Below are 24287 nucleotides of genomic sequence, written 5' to 3'. Positions count from 1 at the left end.
TCTATAAACATATTCACATTGTTAATTTAATATCATTAATGTGGTCAGTGCTCATCACAGGCAGACTCTAAATAAAACCTGCATGTCAGATTTGGAGACTGTCCCATGAATGTAGATAGATGACCTGTAGTCTATCATAGTTTGTAGGTGTGCTCTCATATGGGTATGAAAATATGCAGGCACACAAAAATATGTTTAAATGAAAAAGGTTGTACAAGATAGAAAACTGAGATTTCATTACATTGTCTTGTACTGTTTTTGACTTGTTCTCAGCACCTTCTGTTGATTTCTGTTCATGAAAACACATTCTAGCACGACAATGTGTGATACTCGATTCTGATTGACTGAGAGCTCATCAAAACCGTACTTAAATGACAGATTAAGGACCGCTAATTAAAGTGACCGATTCACCATGTATGAATACAACGAACTTATTGACCCTATTGTTTGTAAACAAACATGTCGGACATCGGCAATTTCTATCTCAGCAGCATCTTTGGTGTTTTTGAAGTAAAAAGCGAATGGTTTGAAGAAGAATCCAAACGTGTTCGGTTTTTAAATTACATTTAGCGGTCTTAAATCAACGATAAAGGACCGCAAAATTGAAAACAGAGTCGCTTTATCTTCTAATTCATGCATCATTAAGATAATGGAACAAGACGTTTCAGTTGTTCATAATACTAATAAACATAACTTGTGATAAACACATCCGACATGTGAAGACAATCATGTGATTCTCCCTGGCAAGATATACAGCTCATCTTAAATATCCAAAATCAACAGGGCCATTATATGTGTAGAAATGTGTACTTCTGATTATACTTGAGATTCTTGGACATTTCGAACACAAATTTACTGCTAAGTCAAAACAATAACCACACCACATAGTGTGTGGACAGTCAATGAGGGATCATGGGAGTTTTTTATTTTTCACTCGTTGGGTTTACGGATCTGAAGATGGAAAAAACATAACTGTGTTATCTTAAACTGGATTGAGACTCTAAAACAGTTTATAAAACATTCTTGGTTCTTGTTTTGAGGAAGAGCTTGGCAGTCTGGAAGAAAGCCTACCATTGACCAGCAGAGGATTGGATGTACATTGTAACTATAGCCGATCCCACAAGTATGTGTAATTGTATAGAACAGTAACAAAATCTCAGCCATGCTTGATGCTGTTAATAGTGTTGTATTATTTTCATGACAGTTTTAATTACTGTCTCTATTCTTAATGACATTAGCTTTGGTTCAAAATCAAAACATATATACAACAAACGAAGACTCTTTTTGCACATGGTATGACAAACAGTCTACAAGAGTAGCTTCATAACAGTTAACAAAGGATTGATGAATAATGTGGTTTATGTTATTCTCATGGCCACCGATTCAATTTCAAATAGACATAGTGCCCTACAAGCTCACACCGGGGCCTTAAATTTCTTATCAGTTAGTCTACAAATGATTTGCCTTATATCTATGTAGGTAGTTGTAAAAAGAATGTATAAAATAGTTGGTCTTGATTGTCAATGGCTGACACCTGTTTCACCAGATTCTGTCATCTTTGTATCCACCAACAAAATTAATACTGACAGCAAAGTCAACATCAACCAAAGCGTTAATGAAATTTTCTGCACTGACCCTTAAGAGGTTTATAGAACATCACTTCCTTTGTGGTAGTATATTTGTTCTCAAAACAATCACAAATTTTACACTTTTTTCAACTGTAGTTTTGTCATATCAGTCGTTTTTGTTACTCAGATAACATAATACATCACAATGAGATGATCATTAGATTTGATCCAGCACTGAGATTACAGAGTGTTCATTGTGGGTTACACTCCATGTTGCCTCCTTGGTCCTCTGCATACTTGTTACAGATGATGCTCCTCAGCTGGTCCACCTCGCCTCGAAGCTCTGTCACCTTGCTCTGCCACTGTGCGATGGTCTCATCCTCTGAGTTGCTGGGACCATCATCAGAGTAATCAGATGACATTCCTGGAACAAGGGATATAATGAGTGAGTGAGTGAGTTTAGTTTTACGCCGCTTTTAGCAATATCCCGGAGTGGGACACCAGAAATGGGCTTCACACATTGCACCCATGTGGGCAATCGAACCCAGGTCTTTGGCGTGGCGACTGAATGCTTTAACCGCTAGGCTACCGCACCGCCCCAAGGGATATAATGATTGTCAACACTTGTTACCAAAAACTGCTAGGTGATAGATGTTGCTACTGTGGTGTTATAACTCCATCTATGTGACTACCTGAGCATGGTGAACGGTAGACAATAACGTAAACTGTCAGAGGTCAATGACTGACTGACTGAGTTTGGTTTTACGACGCTTTTAGCAATATTCCAGCAACATCACGGCGGGGGACACCAGAAATGGGCTTCACACATTTTACCCATGTGGGGATTCGAACCCGGGTCTTCGGCGTGACGAGCCAACGCTTTAACCACTAGGCTACCCCACCGCCCCCAGAGGTCAATGATGGATGAAAGGCATGAAAACAAAGTCAGATGAATTGGTCATGTGCATTCATGATGAAACCTCTAATAGTCTGAAAATATGGTGTACACATTCTAATTGATATTGAAATTTAGAATGAACATGATCACATAGAAACAACCTCTCTTGACTCCTTTCAGTCCATCTCTATCTATGCATGTGCACACTGAATGGACATAACTTTGCCATGCATTTTGAATGGGACTTTGTTTTAAGTTGGATATAGCCCTCAGAGTCATGATTATGTTTTCATGTGAAGCTCATCCTCAGCCTTATGACCAAGAACAAATTCCACTTACAAAAATAATCACAACTCTGGAGACCAAATCCACCACAGACAATGAGTCTTGGTCATGTAGAGGTGTTCCATCCATGCACCCTCCAATATGTCTGAATACACTGTCACTGCTTCTACTATAGAGCCAGGTGTTGGTCATTGTTGCATGGTGGTGGTGGTCTATCTGTGCACACTGTCTGTCCCACAGCCGTTTATACACTGCAACATTTTTAACATTACGAGGTCATCCAGACATGTAATGCTAATGTACTTCCTCAGTAACATTTCCGTCTTACCTTTACTAATGTACTTCCTCTGTAACATTTCCGTCTCACCTTTACTAATGTACTTCCTCTGAAACATTTCCGTCTTACCTTTACTAATGTACTTCCTCTGTAACATTTCCGTCTCACCTTTACTAATGTACTTCCTCTGTAACATTTCCGTCTCACCTTTACTAATGTACTTCCTCTGTAACATTTCCATCTCACCTTTACTAATGTACTTCCTCTGTAACATTTCCATCTCACCTTTACTAATGTACTTCCTCTGAAACATTTCCATCTCACCTTTACTAATGTACTTTCTCAGTAACATTTCCGTCTTACCTTTACTAATGTACTTCCTCTGTAACATTTCCGTCTCACCTTTACTAATGTACTTCCTCTGAAACATTTCCATCTCACCTTTACTAATGTACTTCCTCAGTAACATTTCCGTCTTACCTTTACTAATGTACTTCCTCAGTAACATTTCCATCTCACCTTTACTAATGTACTTCCTCTGAAACATTTCCATCTCACCTTTACTAATGTACTTCCTCTGTAACATTTCCATCTCACCTTTACTAATGTACTTCCTCAGTAACATTTCCGTCTTACCTTTACTAATTTACTTCCTCCGTAACATTTCCGTCTCACCTTTACTAACGTACTTCCTCAGTAACATTTCCATCTTACCTTTACTAATGTACTTCCTCTGAAACATTTCCATCTCACCTTTACTAATGTACTTCCTCTGCAACATTTCCGTCTCACCTTTACTAATGTACTTCCTCAGTAACATTTCCATCTTACCTTTACTAATGTACTTCCTCTGAAACATTTCCATCTCACCTTTACTAATGTACTTCCTCAGTAACATTTCCATCTCACCTTTACTAATGTACTTCCTCTGAAACATTTCCATCTCACCTTTACTAATGTACTTCCTCTGTAACATTTCCATCTCACCTTTACTAATGTACTTCCTCAGTAACATTTCCATCTCACCTTTACTAATGTACTTCCTCTGTAACATTTCCATCTCACCTTTACTAATGTACTTCCTCAGTAACATTTCCGTCTTACCTTTACTAATGTACTTCCTCTGTAACATTTCCGTCTCACCTTTACTAATGTACTTCCTCAGTAACATTTCCATCTTACCTTTACTAATGTACTTCCTCTGAAACATTTCCATCTCACCTTTACTAATGTACTTCCTCAGTAACATTTCTGTCTCACCTTTACTAATGTACTTCCTCAGTAACATTTCCGTCTCACCTTTAGTGCCCAGCAGCATGGAAATGTTGGGATCCTCTCCATGGGCTCTCTGCATACACACTTGCACAAGCGACTGCAGCTCGGAGAAGCAGAAGCCCAGCTCCCGCATCAAGCGGTGCTGACGTTTCAGTGTCTCGTCTGTACACTGCAGCTCGAGATGCTTCAACTGCTCCTGCATGATGAGGTTGTGCTCCATCAGATCCTGGTTGGTGGAGCCCAGCTGAGAGGACATGGTTACAGCATCACTAGCAACTCGTGAATATACATCAGAAATGGTGACCAGCACTTAAAGGTCATCAGACCAGACCAATGAAATTAAAAATGTTACATAGTTTTGCCTCAAAAGACACTAACAAAAACAGTTATCAATAAACTATCTATTAATGTCAAGTGTCCATTGTGCCCCCATCAGTATTTTCTTAGCTTAAAAATAAGGGAGCAGGGTGAAGTGCTGTTTTTTCATTTTAGTGATCTCTTTGCTAGGATTAGAGGGAGAGAAGAAACAACAAACATAGTAAAAAGGCCAATGTCCAGGTTACTATACATGATAATATTTTGTTATGGAAATATTTACTTCTTTTAACCCTCAGCACACTGTTAACAAAGGACAGACTCTGGAATGTATACCAGTTTGAATTTCATACCTGCAACAAATTTAAGTGAAGGACTGTTAGGTTTTCGGGCATGTTGGGACACACATCATTTATTCCTGAGGGACAAGATTATCAAACTTCTTAGCCCTACCTCTTTCATAGCCTTCCTGAGGTCTTCAACCTGGGAATCTTTTGTGGCCACCTCTCCTCGAAGTGCAATCACCATCTCCTCCTCCTGGCTGACCCTCTCGCTCATCTGGCGAGACTCACTCTGGTGCTTGGCCTCCAGGTGACGTAAACGCCGTACTGTCGTCTCAAGCAGCTGCAACAAATCACAGGTAACCCTCCATTCTTAAAACATTTGGCATCAAAAGTATTTTATCCACACCAAAATAACTGGAGAAAAACAATAAGAATGTTATGAATTTACATCTGAATTTGATAAACAAACATACCTTTTTCGCTTTCTCTCTCCAAGTCTATTGCCAATCTTTCCTTCTCTTCTCTCAACTCTTGTGCTTCCACTTCTGCCTTGTAGAGGGCAGCCCCTGAACCCTCTGACCGCAGCTTCTCCACATCGTCCGTGGCTGCGTTCAGGCGGTCCAGCATCTGGTGCTCCCTCTCACTCATTTCCCTCAGGTCCATCTCCCGGGACGACAGAGTCTGCTTGGTCAGGATCAGCTTCTTCTCCAGGTCCTCCTGTGTAGCCTGGCTAACAGCTCGCCCCCTCTCGCAATGCAACCAGGTGACAAGTCAAGAAACATAACTTCAGAATGTGTCATACACAGATGGGCTAAATTGTGTACAGCCTGTCACCTGGTATCTTAGACCATTAGACTTTTGCTTAATGAATGTCTGTCTAAACTTTAAGGATTCTTGTGGATGTGTCATTTTCTAAGTCAGATAACCAGACAACACTGTAACTGATATGGACTAACTGATCCATTCAGTCATCTCTTGCAACAAGCATGGGTTGCTGGTGGCCAAGTCAAACTCAGATTTAAGATAAGGATACCATAGCAGAAGACACGAAAAGGAAGGGAGTGGGTTTGATACCACTCTGATCACAAGTATGTTCCTGTAGACTGTCAGTGAACGAGTAAAATAAAATATTTACATTGCCTTAAACACAATAGTGCAGCCAACAAAATGATGAGATGGATGGATGGATTGACAGACTAATTGATTTGGTGGCATTTTTCACGGCTTTTTAACACAATTTCAATTATGTAACAAACTGTCAACTTTATGTGATGCTAACGTCAAATGTGATATTACCACCTTCAAAAAACCTTCAGCACCAGGTACCATAGGCCCCAACAGACCAGGCAACATAATTAAATCTATACTTTGAACCCACTATCAGCAAATCCTTAAACGCCAAGCCAACATTCAGTGATTATTACTTGACTGGATTTTAACACTTTAGATACCCTTAAACTTTGTTTAAACATGACTGACAAAAGGATATTTCTTTGGCCATTTGAGCTTTTTCTTCCACTGTTGGCAAGTCTGCCAGGTAGCGTTCTAGGCTGTCTAAGTTGGCCTTCATGCTCTGGTGGTTGGATTTCATATCCAGAAACTTGGACCGCCACTCTTCTACCTCACGTTCAGCATCAACCAACTTGAAGGCAAAACATCATAACTATCAGTTGACCACAAGCATGAAGACACAACACGGAAGTGTATTTTAATATTATATCATGAATCTTGACTTATACTCTTGACAAGAAAAAACTTGTCATCAAATACTTTCTTACTGTTGACAGCATGGAAATGTAAAACAAAATGCTTTAGTTAGGTCCAATAGAAGTACTGATTTGATAAAGCTGAGATTTCTAACTTATTTCTGTCTACCAAAACATTAACAAAGAAAGCCAAAATAAAAGTGACCTTGGAAGTGTCATAGCTGACCTTGGTCTGAGCCTCAACTGTCATTGGACTTAGCATAGGTCAAATGGCTTGAACATCAATTAACCATGGTTTCAGGACACAACTGACCATAGTCGGAGCATCAACACATTTTGGCCCCAGCCTCAACTCACCTTAGTTTGAGCCTCCCTCACTTGAACCTCCTTGTTCCTCAACACAGATTTCAGCTGCATCACCTCATGCTCTGCAGCACTGGAAAACCACAACACTCACATTGATATTTGTGATCCAATTATTGTCTAAGTACTTCAGTGCAACTACTATCATAAATCTATGTCATGTAAGGGTGACATGACAATCACGGTGCTAGAATCACTGGCAGGCACATGTAAATATCATCACTTGATCTTGCTTAAAATGAGAGTGTGACATTAGTTTTAAGCCACTTTTAGCAATATTCCAGCAATATCACAGTGTGTGTGTGTGGGGGGCACCAGAAATGGGCTTCACATTGTACCCATGTCAGGAATCGAAGCCAGGTCTTCGGTGTGACGAGCGAACCACAAGGCTACCCCACCGCCCCCTAGCTTTAAATGAACTAGAACAAGGCAGAATAGTACAGGTACAGGTTTGTTGCATCCGGACTGAGATAATCAACAACACACATTCGATCGTAACTCATCATACTGAGAAATCAGAGCTCCAGATAAGATTTAGCTCATGTGGGTACTGTACCCACTGTATTAGTTTGGAGTGGGTATTATGAATGTTGAGTGGGTATTTCATTTTCTGTTACCCACTGCTTTCAAATATGTGCGTTATTTTAGTCATTTTAATCACCTAAGTATTATGTCACTGAGTAACTTTACTAAGCAGGTATGTCCTGCCTTATGTCATACCTAATCAAAACCAACTTCAATATAATGGAAATGATTTCATAAAATATCACTCATCCTGTACTGACAGTACAACACTAGTCCTATACTAACAGTACAACTTGATAGCAATCGATATCTTTTTCATTACGCAAGCGATTTTTATAAATATATTCTGTACGCATTTGTTTTTAACCCTTTTGCGTATCTAACATTTTAAATGTGTAATTGGTACGCAACAATTATTTTTCAATGCGGAATTGGAAATTTGCTATGCGTATTTTACCCGGATATGCAGCTTATCTGGGCCTCTGAGAAATGTCACACTGATGAGTAAATGAGTCAGTATTCACTCAAAACATCAATATTCCAGCTAGCATAGTCACTTGTAAATGATCAAACCTCGGGCCAAGAGGTCTAGTAACAGATTTGAAACAAGTCATGATTTTAGGGACAGTAAACTACATTTATAACGGACACACTTTCAATGAACTGACGGATATAACGAACAGGTTTCTTCTGTCCCAGCCACTTGTTTCATATTTTAATTGAAATGTATATACCGTATTTCCTCTAATAAGCATCGGGTCAATAATAAGCTTCAGGCCTCTAATAACTGCTGGGGGTAAAGTAGTGGTTTAAGATATCATTCATTATGCCCGAAGTGCAATAAGTGCCGGGCCTCCAATTAGTGCCAGGTCTGGAAATCCCTTGAAAAAAGAAAGCGCCCGGGCGCTTATTAGCGGAAATACAGTAACAGACTACAATTATAAGAAACTAAAGTTACTGGTCCCTTTGTGTTTGCATAAACTGTCACACAATCGGGTCGGTCACATATCATCAACCTCCTGATCCTCACACAGGATTTTACATAGTAGTTAATTAATATCTATTGCAAAATTCTTGACTAGCGATGATTAATTGTTTCTACATTGAGGCTAGTTACACTGTCACCAAAGCATGTGACATCACTCTGTCATTCTCAAGTTACATCATGTAGAAGTCATCACTGGTGGAGAAAAATTACTGACATCTGTAGGTGAGGTGAAATGGTACAAACCAGCAAAGTGCATTTGTGCATATATGCATATGCATGTGTGTGCATGCACGTGTGTGCCATAATGAACAAAACAACTAACGGGATTGGGTGGTCAGGCTCACTGACTTAGATGACACATGTCATAGTATCCCAATTGTGTAGATCGATGCTCATGGTGTTGATCACTGGATTGTCTGGTCCAGATTCAATTATTTACAGACCTCCGCCATATAGCTGGAATATTGCTGAGTATGACATAAAAGTAAACTCACTCACTCCCTCACTCTGAACAAAACACTCATATCAACAAAACCAGAGAAATGGTCCTACTGCTAACCCAGTGTTTTAAGATAAGTGTAAGTTATTATATTCATCAGCATTTAGGCAAGTAATTCCTAATCAAAACTACATGCACAGAGCAATCCACAACATCAACAAACCTCAAAACACAGTGTTATATCCTGAGCAACCTACCCTAACTTGATTTCCATCTCATCAAGCTCAGCATTCTTCTTGGATTTGCTGTCAATGATATCTGTTCTCATGGCACTGTTCTTGTGTTGTAGTTCCTGAGACCAATAAGGAATAGCATTTATTTCACACAAAATATGGCAGAATGACTCAATGATGTTAATTTCCAAATGAACTGACTGATATGTACAGAATATAGAGATGCTCTAATATGAACAGTATGACTGACCTACTTCCAACATTGTGTTCTGCATGAACAGGGCACAGAGCCATCTTCACAAATGATATTTGACATGAACATCTAAGCAAGTTCTTTCCCAGCTGAAATAAGTACTAACAAACTTGACTGGAAGATAAAATGAATTGCTTTAAATATTACTGCACATTTGTGAGTTTTGGCCACTGGATCCATAAACCAGTTTTGGAAGACAGCTCTTGTGCTGGGTTTAGTGTGGAAACTTCTATACCTGTAGTTTGAGATGAAGAACATCATCTCGATCCTCCTTGCTGATAATGGCGCTGCGCAGCTTGTTCTCACATATACTCAAGTCTTCCTCCATCATAGAGATCTTGCTCTTCAACCTGGTGAAAGAAACAACACAAATCTCACACATCCACACAAAGAGAGCTGTGTCTCCTTCATACAGACCGAGTTCCATGTTAGGTATTATATCAAGAGCAAAGGTCTTGTACTATGAGCTGCATAGGGACCATAAGGGACGCAGCTCATCCACATTTATCTTGCCTCAACACATAAATGTCATTTTCTGATTGTCTCAGCGCTCTTCTACTATTTTCAATGTAACCCGCTTACAAGCGAGTAACATGTTCTATGTACCCCGCTGGGAATGCCGAACTCATTTGGTACTTCGTAGTAGTAAATCTTTATCTCGAATACCATTGAATCACGTATGATGTATGGAAATTTCCGATGTTTTGCGACTGCAAATCGATGTAAGGGAGATGACTCTAAATTTGTATTTTTTGTCCTCTTGTCGCCTGGTACACCATACTATGCTCCGATACCCTTGCTTCAAACAGTTCAGAATTACCCTTGAGGACTTCGGTAAGATAATTACGTTGTTCACTGTTCCCTCGGGGCCCATGGGGTGATGTACCATCGATGCTTCTTTATGTTCCCTTCGGGCTCAAGGAACATAAACAAACATCGAGGGTACATCAGCCCATGGGCCCCGAGGGAACAGTGAACAACTTATAATATACCCCTTGTTATACTTCTGCTGAGCCATATCAATCATGTTTTCTTGGCAGGGTATAAGGGATATATATCTCCATTCAGATTCATTTTTCCCTCCAAGGCTGGTTACATTGTATTGTATTAAGATCACATGGACCAATCAGATCTCAACATTCTGACAAGAGGTATGACGAGATGAGGTTAGCGTGGTAAAATATGCCAAAATAGACTCAGAACAACATGTTAGTATTGCCAGTCTTGCTGTGACCTGGTCCTCCTTTCACAAAGCACTGAGGTGATCGTAAGTCACTATGGTAACCTTACTGCAATGTTAAAGAATGGGAGTTAAGGTTAATCTAAGTAAAGGTTGCTTCGTGAAAGGAGCCCCTGGACCATTGTCTTTACCTTTGTCTTGAGACTTTGTCTGAGGACAATGATTCCAGGATTACAATTTACCCAGGTTCGTAAGTCCCAGAATAGATAATAAAGTTCAGGTTTACACCATCTTTTTACTTTATCTTGTGACCCTGACCTTTCGCACTCTCATGACAATCGACAATTGACATCTAATGGATGTGATGTCAGTGGTAGATAATCCTTCAATATCAATATCATTTTAAAAGGAAGATAAGTGTTCGATTCTGACAAAATCTAAAACTTGTGCAGGGATGTTTCATAAATGACATTGGGGCCTTGTTGGCCAGTTTGACTTTAGGAAGGGCAAGTTGTAGATAAAGGGCGGAATACAAGCTACTTACTTGTGTATGATCATATTCTTCTCCTTGATGATGCTGTCGGCTGCTCTCCTGACGGGGTCCCATTGGGTTTCATCATCATCGTCCTTCACAGACAGCTGCTGGAACACCCCCTCCATCCCGGTCTGCCGAACCCCCTTGCTGTACCCACTCTGAAATGTGCATCACAAACATCATCCTCATCCTTCACAGACAGCTACTGGAACACACTGATGATCATAATACTACTATTGAACCCCAACACTATTTTCCTACCTGCTGATCATAATACTGCAGTGGAGCCCAACACAAGTTTCTACCTGCTGATCATAATACGGCAGTGGAGCTCAACACTATTTTCCTACCTGCTTATCATATTACTGCAGTTGAGCTCAACACTATTTTCCTACCTGCTGATAATAATACTGCAGCTGAGCTCAACACTATTTTCCTAGCTGATTTATCATAATACTGCAGTTGAGCTCAACACTATTTTCCAACCTGCTGATCATAATACTGCAGTGGAGCCCAACACAAGTTTCTACCTGCTGATCATAATACGGCAGTGGCCTCAACACTATTTTCCTACCTGCTTATCATATTACTGCAGTTGAGCTCAACACTATTTTCCTACCTGCTTATCATATTACTGCAGCTGAACTCAACACTATTTTCCTAGCAGATTTATCATAATACTGCAGTTGAGCTCACACTATTTTCCTACCTGCTTATCGCAATACTGCAGTTGAGTTCAACACTATTTCCCTACCTGCTGATCATAATACTGCAGTTGAGCTCAACACTATTTTCCTACCTGCTGATCATATTACTGCAGTTGAGCTCAACACTATTTTCCTAGCTGCTGATCATAATACTGCAGTGGAGCTCAACACTATTTTCCTACCTGCTTATCATATTACTGCAGTTGAGCTCAACACTAGTTTCCTACCTGCTGATAATAATACTGCAGCTGAACTCAACACTATTTTCCTAGCTGCTTATCACAATACTGCAGTTGAGTTCAACACTATTTCCCTACCTGCTGATCATAATACTGCTGTTGCTGTGTCTGCCACTGCCTCATATCTCCCTTGCTGCTGAATCCACTTTTAGGCAGTTGATGGAACTCAGACAACGTTGATGTCTTGCTGGGAGGAGTCTTATAGCCGCTCTGGAGGTCATGTCCGCTCCGACTGGGCGGTGTTTTCATGTCCATGTAGTCCTCATCATACTGGAGCTTGTCTTCCACAGGGAGCTGGTCCGGCATGTAGGCCTCCTGGATTCTGTATGAACACATAGCCACTACATCACAGTGTACACCATTTACACTGCCAACACCAGGCAAAACAGTTTATCATGTATTACTATTAGGAGATGAAAAACTGTGTTAAGGCCAAATAAAAAAATGTCGAGGTTCCGATTACACCTCTTTAAATTTCAGGGTAGGTAGGTAGGATTTTTTTTTTTACAGATTTTTTTTTAGAAGGAAAGTACAAACTAATAACACATGTATCAATGTGTAATTGTAGATTCAATCAAGCTTATGGCCATCATATCAACCTAAAGACGACTTCCTCTATCAGAATTACCGATATCTGTCGGCGTGGGGAAAAAACAATAGCATCTGAAAGCTTATTTTATTCAGTCCACTTAAAAAAAATAGGGTCGGCACCAGAATTCAAGGGTCGGTCGGGTAATCGGAACCACAACATTTTTTTTAGGCCTAAGTCAAATAAAACTATTTCAATAAGTTGAGTTCACTAACATTATTATACTCAAACGAATAATACTTCAAGATTAATCTGCTTTCAGCTGACCCATGAAGATCTGTGTTAGAATTGGTCTTCACCAACCCATGTTTGTTGTTAGAGGTGACTAACAGAATTGGGCAGTAAGGCTCGCTGACTCGGTTAATGCATGTCATATTCCAACTGCATAGATGATGCTCATGTTAGCCAGTGAATTGTCTGGTCAAGGCTCAACTATTTACAGATAGTTATCATGTAGTTGCCAGATTGGCATGTGTTGCATTAAACAACAAACATTAAAGAACAAAGATTTCAGTTGGCCTCAATGATCAGAAAGGTAAATATGAAATTACACAAGAGTAATGAATACTTTCTTGTTGAATAACATCTTATAGTTATATCACAGTGACCTGAAATCATCAGTTTTTCCTGGTCAATCAATGAAGAAACATACGTTACTTGGCAACAAACATCTTTTCTTTAAAACAACTGGCAGGGATCTATCAGTGACAAATATCGCCACCTTTGTCATGCACCTCTAAACTGACGTTACCATGATTCTTACTTCATGATTTAAAAAATCATGAAACTAAACTTTGTGCGTGGAATGTGCAAAGATATCTATGACGTCACAAATATGTGCACAGTAATATGTTATGTCACAGGCTCGGTGAGACAATTTTCTACTGATCACTCAATTGACATGTTAGGTCATCTAGTTCCCAATAAGTCTTTATGTTAAAGTATGTATTGTTGTCAACAAATCTTAGCTTACTTTTGAAAAATAACAACAAACTCATGTGGAACTTCAGAAACACTCAATTAACCTTTTGAACAACAAATAAACTTTAATTATGTACGGTACATAACATAAATTATGTATAAATTACGGTAACACTGACAGTCGGTTGGGAAACTGGTATTTGTATCTTCATAAGCCTATGAATTTCTATCTTTGTTTTGTGATTCACTCCATCCATCATTACAAGACATGAATTTTCTTGGATCAAAGCACTGACAGTAGTGTAACCACAGCCGTCAAGCCTGACATGTTCGCCGACAGATGGATGTGATGTTGTGTTTGTTTACACTGTGAAAGTAGTCCCTAACATTTCATGCCGAGAACGCTATGCATTGTATGATGAAAATGAAATACCATTCAGAGTATAATATACACAACTCTCTCATAAATACAATAATAACTCAAAGATTTTTCAAGGAAGGAAAGGTTTTTCAGCTAAGGAACAAAACAAACAGAAATGGTCTGACCTGTATATGGTCTCTCCCTCCCTGTTGGAGTACTGTACAGCACGTTCACTGGGGCGGATGTCATCATTAAACTGGGACTCAGGGTAGTGAGTTGACCCCGCAACCAGTCCGTACTTGGAGGGGTGGTACCCGAGATGCTGTCCCCCTAGCTTCTGTGGGGAGTTGACTTGGTGTCGGACGACAGGGGACGGCACTAATGTCCGTGCATCCCCCAAATGAGGTGCCTCCCTCCATCCTTCATGCAGATAACAGACAAAATGTTACCAATTTGTTTCTCATCAAATTTTTAAAGCATTTCCTGTTGTGACATCTTTGCTAAACAGCGCAGGCATATTACAACAGTGTTCATGAAATTGTTCAAGTGGGTAAGTAAGACCACACAATTCATAGTATGCATTGTACTAGACCGAGCTAATGCCAGTTTTAGAGTGCAAGCCAACTGAGACACCTAGCCACAGATTAACATGACACAGACTCAGGAACTATAAACCATGTGCACTGACCAGACATGTTTTCTTCCCTTAATACACACTCCGGCACAGCGATGACTTAACATAACATCACTGCCACAGGCTAATTTGCATATCACATGACCAGACTTTTCTCTTGTTTGTAATCAAACGCGCATATTCATAATAAGAAGAGACTGGACTCACGAAAGCTTTTCGGCGCTCTCTTCATAATGTTTTACACTGTTACATATATATTCTTCCACAACTGCGACAGTAAGGTCTATGACAGTACATATTTAGATATCAAACTGGCTGCATCGTTTGCTCTCCATCAGCTTCGATGACAGTACGTGGAGCCGTACAACCTATGTAAACAAAGGATCGCTACGCAAATCGAAATAGTGTTATGTGTTTTTGGATATTTTCTCAGTGAAACTAAACCATTCTATTAAAGATGTTTAGTTAGATGTGTAGACTCGTCAAAAATAAAAGAGTAAAAGAAATCTGTACATTATATTGAATGGACATTGCAAGATGTGACGAATCGTCACATTTTTGTGGCCTGTGGCAGGGGTACTATGCTGGCTTGCCGCATGGAACTCTGGGTAGGAGAGTGCCCTTAATATTGACTGCCAGGCAAGGAAGCAACAAGCACCGTTTTTTAAAGGCCTTACGAAAATCAGATCACTAACAATGTAAACCAGAGACAATCATTTACCTGCATTAGAATACTGAGGAACCTGCAACATCTTCTGATAATCTGGAACACACAAACATCAGGGATAGCAAGGTATTATATTTCAATTGTGACACAGAGCACTCACAAAGATGATTTGGTGTGCTTTGGAATTAAGAGTGCAAAAAGAACACTTTCAATGCATCTTATAACCTGTTATAGAACTTGTGCTTTTTATTTATAAAATTAGCTCTGAATTTTTGTTACCAAAAATATAGAAGTTGTTATCAATAAACAAGTACCATATATACACAGAACTGTATGTCTGTTTCAAACATGTTAAAGTTTGCGACCTATAATCATCTCAACCGTTATAGATTTGTGAGCGGTACCAATACAATGAATGGTCTTGACTTCAACCAGTGACTTGGCAAAACAAACTTACGAAAACATTGTTCAAAAAATAATTTTCAAATAAATAAAAAAGACAAACCTGGCACATTTGTTGAGTGAGTAGGGGGGAGACCCATGTCTCCCTGCCATGACATGGCTTGTTGTAGACACCTGTCTGGGTAAAGCCTGTCCCACAATCACAGCGCCTCATCGAGTTGCACCCCCATGGTCTGCAACAAGCATGTGGGGCTGATACTTGTTACACCAAACAGGATCAAGTGCTGATCACTATGTTAATTACAAGGTTCGCACTCCACTGCACACAGCTGTGACTCCCTAATCCAGATTTGTGTTGATTTAATCTGGGGTAACTACTCACCCTCCTCAGGTTTCAACACAATACATTGTATAAGAACACATGGGTAGGATCTCACGGTTCCATGTGCTGCTAAGCTCCTGAAGTTGTATTGGCTGTGATTGCAAGTTTGTACCTCAGTCTGATCACTATCAAAGAAAATTAGTTGAGTTTGAGTCATCCACTAACTCTGTGCTTTTCAAGACATGAACTAGTATACACAATGCCTTTTAGACAGTGGCCAAATTTAACGTTATATTTGGGATTACACTTGTTCACATTATCAGAGTACTGGTCACAAATGTTGCTGAATTTATGTGTGATCAGGTGACTCACTCTGGCAAGGGTGAATCCCGGACTGGACTCAACCCCAAATAGTGCTAAAATCAGAACTTTACAGAGAAAGTGTAATCCCAAATATAACATGTTACAGAAACTAGTAGTATTGGGAGGAATTGTGTAGCCATTGGTTCAGGTGGTGACAAGGTAAAGTTTGGTGTTGTTTCACTCAATATACCACGTTTACAACCTACTGATGCTGAAGGGTTGTTGTTGGCACGGGTACTACAGATATGTACCCCAGGTACGTTTCTGTATACAGAAACGTACCTTGGCCATAATGAGAATACAGAAAAGTACCCTAGGACGATTCCATTCCCATTGTGGTGTATTCTTGACCGGAACTGTCATACTGTTGTATTAGATACATTTGATTGCGTTATGTAAGTAATGAGAATACACAGTAACGGATATTTCACGATGCACATGAATACCACTCAGAATCAGTTGAACGGGAACAACTACATACGGCTTCGCTTTTGGATTGCGGAATATGGACACGTCCGCCTTTTAGGGTACCGGCTACGTTTCTGTATTTTGACTTTGTTTAGGGTACATATCTGTATACAGAAAGGTACCTGGGGTACGTATCTGTAGTACCTGTGCCAACAACGACCCCTTCAGCCCTACTGATGCTGAATGGATAATTTTCGGCTCAGCTGCTACAGACGTGTTCCAAGGTACGTTTTAACAATGCAGAATTGTACTGTACCCAAAATAAACAAGAGTCATGAAGATGACATATACCCCCATCCCCCACATATTTGAAAAAACAAATCATCGAACAGTTACTTAAAGTCCAGCTTGATTTTTTTTTAGACTAAGTCCAAATTGTTTCCATGGAAATCATGAGAAATATAAATGCCAAAAATCTGTAAATAGCAAAAGGCACCATTTCAAAATTTGCCTAATATATCTGCCAAGTTCTGTTGAAAGATACTGAAGGCTTTTCGAGTTGTGTCCCCTCGGAAATGAAGCCCACCCCTCACTTTTGGGACTAAGTCCGAATCGTTTCCATGGAAATCGGGAAAAATAAATATGCCAAAATTCTGCCAAATAGCAAAAGGCACCACTTTGGCATCTGCCTTACATATCTGCCAAGTTTTGCTGAAAGATATTAAGAAGTTTTCCAGTTGTGCTCCGGAAACGAAACCCACCCCTCCCTTTTGAGACTCAGTCCAAATCATTTCTAAATCACAAAAATCTGCAAATAGCAAAAGGCACCACTTTGGGATCTGCCTCACATATCTCACAGTTTTGCTGAAAGTGAAAGATATTAAGAAGTTTAACAATTGTGCTCCGGAAACGAAACCCACCCCTCCCTTTTGGGACTTTTGTTTCCATGGACACCAAAAAACATATAAATGACAAAAATCTGCAAATAGCAAAAGGCACCACTTCAAGATCTGTCTCATATATCTGCCAAGTTTTGCTGAAAGATATTAAGAAGTTTTCCAGTTGTGCTCCGAAACGAAGCCCACCCCTCCCTTTTGGGACTACGTCCTACTCGTTTCCATGGAAACCGGGAAAAATAAAAATGCCAAAAATCTGCAAATAGCAAAAGGCACCACTGAAGGTTCTGTTTGATATATCTACCAACTTTTGTTGGAAAATATTGAACGGTTCTTGAGTTATGCTCAGGAAACGAAAACCCACCCCTCCCTTTTGGGACTAAGTCCTAATCGTTTCTATGGAAACCGGGAAAAATAAAAATGCCAAAAATCGGCAAATAGCAAAAGGCACCACTTAAGGTTGTGATTGATATATCTACCAAGTTTTGTTGAAAAATATTGAACGTTTTTTGAGTTATGCTCTGGAAACGAGATGATTACGGACGGACAGACGCATGAGGCGTCGACTATATCCCCCGCATTACATGCCGGGGGGATAAAAAGAGAACAGTTCTGGCCACCTTAACAGCGAGCATGTCCGTATTCTTCAATCCGAATCGGAAATCGGTTCAATTTACACTTCTGGTATTGGGAGTACTAGTGCCTGACGATGAATGTATGATGAATAATACTGTGCACTGTGGAAAATATAGAGTACTGTACCAACTTCAGTGTTTATACATATTATATACTGTTTGTTGGAGTGCATCTCTGACTGTATGAGTATTACAATCCAGAAACTGAAGAATATCTTGTATGTTCAGACCCATAATATGTTACTGGTTAATCAAACTGTATTTTGCGGAAAGGACTAATCCTTGGGTTTCCGTTCTGTCCTGATGTTGGCTAGAATACATTTATGCACACAGTAACAATAACATATGTGAAGGACCTATCTGTAGTACAATGCCAACAAGATCCTTCAGCTCCACAAACACCTGTGAGGAAAGTGGAATTCATGGGGTTATCCATACACTCCCATACATAAGCTGACTACACCATGTGCTGGATGGAAAGAACATTTCATGCTTTGGCTAGACATCTCATTTGATGAACAAAGTTGTGGAAACTCACACACATATTTGGAAAGGTAATTCTTTAATCCACATCAGTGACCAAGAATGAACTAATGAAACAGGAGTGTTGGTTTAGTCTGCCTGACTAGTTCGACCCATGTAATTAAAGTGCTGGGCAAGTGGGAAGATCAGACTGAGTAAGTGGAAATTTTAAGTTACTTGCCATTTTGCAACTGGTATCCCGGTGTCAGGGGTTTTCGACGATGTAAGACAAAAACAGAATTTTTATGTTTGATATCATTTCAAGTTTTTATTTTACTACCCTTGAGTGATAAAGGATATATTCATCTATTTCACGCAAAAATATCAAGTCTTTCCTACAGAAAGAGCATTGATGACAACCTAGCGGTGAAACTGTTGCCGCTCTCAAAATCCGGGGAATTTGTATGGGTTTGGGATGATGAACCATACTTTTTGCTCCGCACTGCGAGGGAGTGTTGTGATAACATGGCTTCCTATTTACATATTGCCTGTCACAAGCAGACGACTGATCTTACTGAATTTTCGCTTGCTATTTCTTGTTATATAGACAGTTGATTTTGCATCTGAGGTGATATTAACGATGATGGATAAATAATTTTGATGTTTGTTTGCTTTTTATATAACTTAACTTCCGGATTTCAATCGTCAATAAAAGTTCTCACGACAGCCACTGGTCATCCGCCCTACCGATGAAACTGCTTGTGCACTCCGATCGCGCACGTACTCCCCCAATATAGCTCAAGCATTGCAATAGTCGAAATAACCAGAACGTCGAATTCAGCTCATTTTAGGATATCTTAAACACACCTGAATGAAATATATGACAAACAATTCTTTCAGCTCTGCACCAAGGACAAGCACGACTGGTTATCAGGTTATCAGGTTCACAGTTTCATGATGTGAGAACCCATTTTAAAGAAGGAAATAAAAAGGGTAGAGGGTACAATAGATAAAATCAAAAACACCTAATATGGAAAGGCTCAAACAGGGTTTCATTTGCTGCAGGAAACACGCATAATTTAATGAAATTACTCAAAAACACTACCAACGCGATGTTGACATGTCATACTAGACACAAAACACATCAGTCAGTACTGGTGAATTCACAGTAACCAAGGGACTTTATTTAAACTTCCTGATCAATTTAAACATTTCAATCAACAGAAAGTGCCTGATATTGTTTAATAGTTTATAATCAATATTTTCAGGGGAAAAGTTAACCTCCTATATCATATGATTCCATCAACTGAGCTCACTCTAAAAAAGAAAATGCAGATTTGGTTGGTTAATGCAACACTCATCAATATTCCAGCTATATGGCAGCAGTCTGTAAATAATCGAATTTGGACCAGACAATCCAGTGATCAATACCATGAGCATCAACCTACGCAGATCTTCACAGGTTTAATCAACAGAAACTGACTGATGTTGTTTGTAATCAGTATTTGTGGGGGAAAGTGAACCTCATACGTGACTCAATCAAATGAGCTCATGACTCTCAAAAGAATATGCAGGGAGTATTGACGGATCTCAGTTTTCACTGGCTGGGGAAATCCTGCACAAAAGCAATACCTTTATAGGGATTGAAAGTATCAATGTATTGTTACACCATCACAGGTTATCATTACAGATGTCTTTGTGGTAGATTATGGTATATAAAAACCTATTTAGATGTTAGTTCCAGGCTGATGAAAGTTTACATAACCCTCTGTAATTAGCACCTCTCAAGCTAGCTTACACAACAAAGTAATGGATTTCTTTTATAAACCAAGATACATAAGTATTTACACCATGAATTTGGTAATTCAGTGTGATCAGGGAGAATAAATTGAACAATTAAAATTCATAAATATCAAAGTTCAAAAGGACTAACCATGCTGAACACTTTACAGAAATGAAAAACAATTCAACAGAGGATTACACTGAAATCTATCTTTACTAAAATTCTTGGGATCATTGGACACCCATCCACAGTTATCATGGTAAAATGTATCTGAAGTTGATTATGATTGTGACTGGATTATTAAATCTCTGTTATCATGCTTATCTCAAACAAAACATTAATCTTTAAATAATTTTTCCTTATAGATTGAAGGTACAATATTGTTGTCCATGCTTATGAATATGTAGCTTTTGGAAGTGAATTTTGTAATCTTTGACATACATGGGTACATTCTATGCATTTAAATACATTGGATTACTCTGTACCACAACTGCAGTTGGGGATCATCACACATCATCTTTCTCTAAGTCTTATTAGCCAATAATGAACATTATGGATGTCACGATACATAAGTTTCATGAATCGATACGTATCACGGTATCCATGTCACAATTTGATACATATCACGATACCTATTTTCGCGGCATTATTGTGTAAATTTAGTTACATTTTGAACATTAATATGTTATATTTTATAATTGTCCATGAAAAGATCAACATTTTTTATTCTCAGTGATTATAAAGTTCTAATTTCCCACCTTTGTGCATGAAAAATAATCATTTATAACTCCCATAACATCAAAAACATGATACAATTGCAAAATGTAAACGATACATAAACATACTTAAACCGATACTTTCAAAACTAAATATCGATAGTTTTGAATGTATCGATAATTGGATCGTCTCAGAAAAAGTATTGATGCATCGTGGCATCCCATATGAACATGTTACTAAACTTGGGCTCCGGACCAGCGGCTTAAGTCGCAGGCTGTAAAAATCGACCCATTACCATGACAAAGCAACCAACGCAAACAACAAAATAAAAATGTTAGTGACCTATAAAAATTTAATTTAAAAAACATGCATTTATATATTGCTTAGCCCAAGCTAACTGATTAGCAAAAACTTTATAACTTCCAAACTTGGAAGTGTTTGGCCTGACACCAGATGGGGAAGTGGTAAGATGTATGGGCAAAGCAGCAATCCCCAGCTCAACCCTGCTGTAGTCAGATACTATTACAACTCTGTAATAAGCACCAGCTCAGCAATCACAGGCCTTGCTTTGTTGCGCTGACACATGTAATTAATGTCACACGTCAACACGAAACAAAAGACACATGCAAGCTGAAGCCAATCCAATATGGGTCTTGTGATAAACAAACTATCCAGAAGTATATTGTTACTGTTGATTAGTGTATAAGAGTTAATATCAAGAATCAGTTATGTGGATAATGAAGTATATCTTAAAGTTTTTACACCCACAATAACTTTTTTCAGAAACAGTTCCTACTTACTGGTATATCAATCTTTCATATTGTTGTGTAAACATCAGTCTCTGCCAGTGGTTGTATTACATGTGAATTTGGGTCAGGTTGCCCCAAATGAACATTATCTTGAGTTATCACATCACCACATCAATAAAACTGTTTTATGAAAGAGGCAGAACTTACATTACCATGCTTAAGCACTAAGTTTAATTGTACGTACTGGTTTTGAACAACAATTTAAGTGCTCATTCATACACTGATAAATGGACAAGGGATTTTAGTCTCTTTGTTGAAAGAAGATGACAGACATTGTATGAACATAATGTTTATTAAATTATTTTTTTAAATATCGTCCTACACAGTTTAGTGACAAGATTGTATTTCTGACTGATGTTGTGCTAAACTTGATTTTCTCAAGTTATATTTGTATTTAAAAATGTGAAGTTAAATACATGTCAGGTTTTATTGATATTGTCTGCCAGCACATTTGTCAAAGGATTCATTGGCCATAAACCCATCGATATCATACTAAATTATTGTCTTTATGTAAAGTAGAACATAACATCTGTCATCAAAACTTGGCACCAAATCATGTAGAGAAGCATTGTCTATCGAATCAACACCAATCAGTCTGCTAAAAGACTTTGATGAAAAAAACCTTGTCACCAATCATTACAGTATCATCAACACAGTCATTTGGTGTTGACACAAACACCTAAATACTCCATTTTTAACAATCGGGTACCGGTATATGCTGATAAAACCCTCTTAATACCCTTCAAAACTGCTACACTGCTGTTGTGAGATAAAAAGAAATATCCATTGAAGAAATCTAACATTTAGTATACGTCTTGCATAATAACATTTGTCTCCTGTGAATAAACATGATATATATGAGTAAGAGATCAGCAAAGCACATTCTACGATGTATAATACACAATATTCAGGCATGAGGAGGATCACCAATACATTAATGCATCACAAGACAATGAAGACATACAGTTTGGTTAGAGTTATTGGAATGTAAGGAAATTCTAGCATTATAGCACATGGGCCCTATTTCTATATCTACTAGTTCTCCACAAGGAAAAGACACAGTCTGTTCAGGGATTGGGAAAGGCAGGGGCCATGGGGCATTTTGCACCTTAGAATAAAAAATGGCCCATTAAAATTCTGAAATTTATGGGCAGTAGCCCATTCTAAATTCAGAAAATGGCTAATAATCCTGAATTGTCAAAGTTTTCTATCCCAATCCCTGTCATTCTGTTTCCCTAGATAGACTCTAAACTCCGCTAGTGTTTATCTTTCTGTACCTTATTGTGGCTTTGTGAACCGTTGAAGCCCTTCCCTTCAATCACAATATGTCACTTCAACCATGCATCTAGTGTTCGTAGTTTACTCATCAGTCATCTTCTGAAACGGTCACTAGCCGTAGAAATACTGACTGAAAATAGTTTCAAATACGTACAATTGTGGACAAAAACTAGGCCTTCGGCTTTTTTCCGATGAACATCGATACCAAATTCATAGAATTCCGCCCTTTTCTATTTGGAGATCACACGCGAAGGTTTTCGCTTATCAACCGGTGTCAATGTCAACAACTTGAAAAATGGCGTCTATAAGTGCTGACACCTAACGGCGAGCACAATAATGCAGACCGCTAAAAGATAAATGTGTTCGCTCAAGTACATTTTCAGTTAGACCAAAGACGCATATGTGTATATACGTGTTTGGTTAGTCTAACATTTAATCCATACAATATTTTACAACAACAATTCCAGCAGTTTATATATTAATATAATATAATACAATGAAAAGGAACCCAGATCTTTTCTTCATTTCAGAAACAGTGGTAATCAAGACTCGCCACTAAAGATCTAGACTTGCATGGGCTATATTGGATATATAAAATGCCTCAGGGCCTGTGTGACAAAATCATTTTCAGTCTAAATCAAATTCATGAAGTTTAAAACATCAATACAAACATTACTTGCTTCGTCTAAACATTCATATTATTGAGCTTTGTAATATTTTATCTCTGTTGGGAGTTTCACACAACAACTTCAAACAATGTTTGCGGCGGTGGGGTAGCCAAACTCGTCACGCCGAAGACCCGGGTTCGATTCCTCACATTGGTGAGTGAGTGAGTGAGTTTAGTTTTACGCTGCACTCAGCAATATTCCAGCTATATGGCGGCGGTCTGTAAATAATCGAGTCTTGACCAGACAACCCAGTGATCAACATCATGAGCATCGATCTGCGCAATTGGGAACCGATGACATGT

At 38.9% G+C, this 24287-nt stretch overlaps 1 protein-coding gene across 1 annotated transcript; it reads right to left on the bottom strand.

The window, feature by feature from the left end:
* Positions 1-561: 561 nt before the first annotated feature.
* On the bottom strand, positions 562-23614 carry LOC124285264 (centrosomal protein of 85 kDa-like). Its single transcript, XM_046721461.1, has 14 exons — positions 23472-23614; positions 15748-15877; positions 15297-15338; positions 14127-14361; positions 12149-12392; positions 11134-11282; positions 9645-9759; positions 9181-9275; positions 6966-7044; positions 6362-6544; positions 5368-5649; positions 5072-5242; positions 4328-4547; positions 562-1992 (listed from the first exon to the last, which is right to left on the bottom strand). Exons 2-14 carry the CDS (start codon positions 15800-15802, stop codon positions 1820-1822), a joined length of 2043 nt encoding a protein of 680 aa, XP_046577417.1. The 5' UTR covers positions 15803-15877; positions 23472-23614; the 3' UTR covers positions 562-1819.
* Positions 23615-24287: the final 673 nt, after the last annotated feature.

This window comes from Haliotis rubra, unplaced genomic scaffold (genome assembly GCF_003918875.1).
Source record: "Haliotis rubra isolate DU_JTF1 unplaced genomic scaffold, ASM391887v1 Scf357, whole genome shotgun sequence".
Taxonomy (NCBI): domain Eukaryota; kingdom Metazoa; phylum Mollusca; class Gastropoda; order Lepetellida; family Haliotidae; genus Haliotis; species Haliotis rubra.
This window is presented reverse-complemented; position numbering and strand designations above follow the sequence as displayed.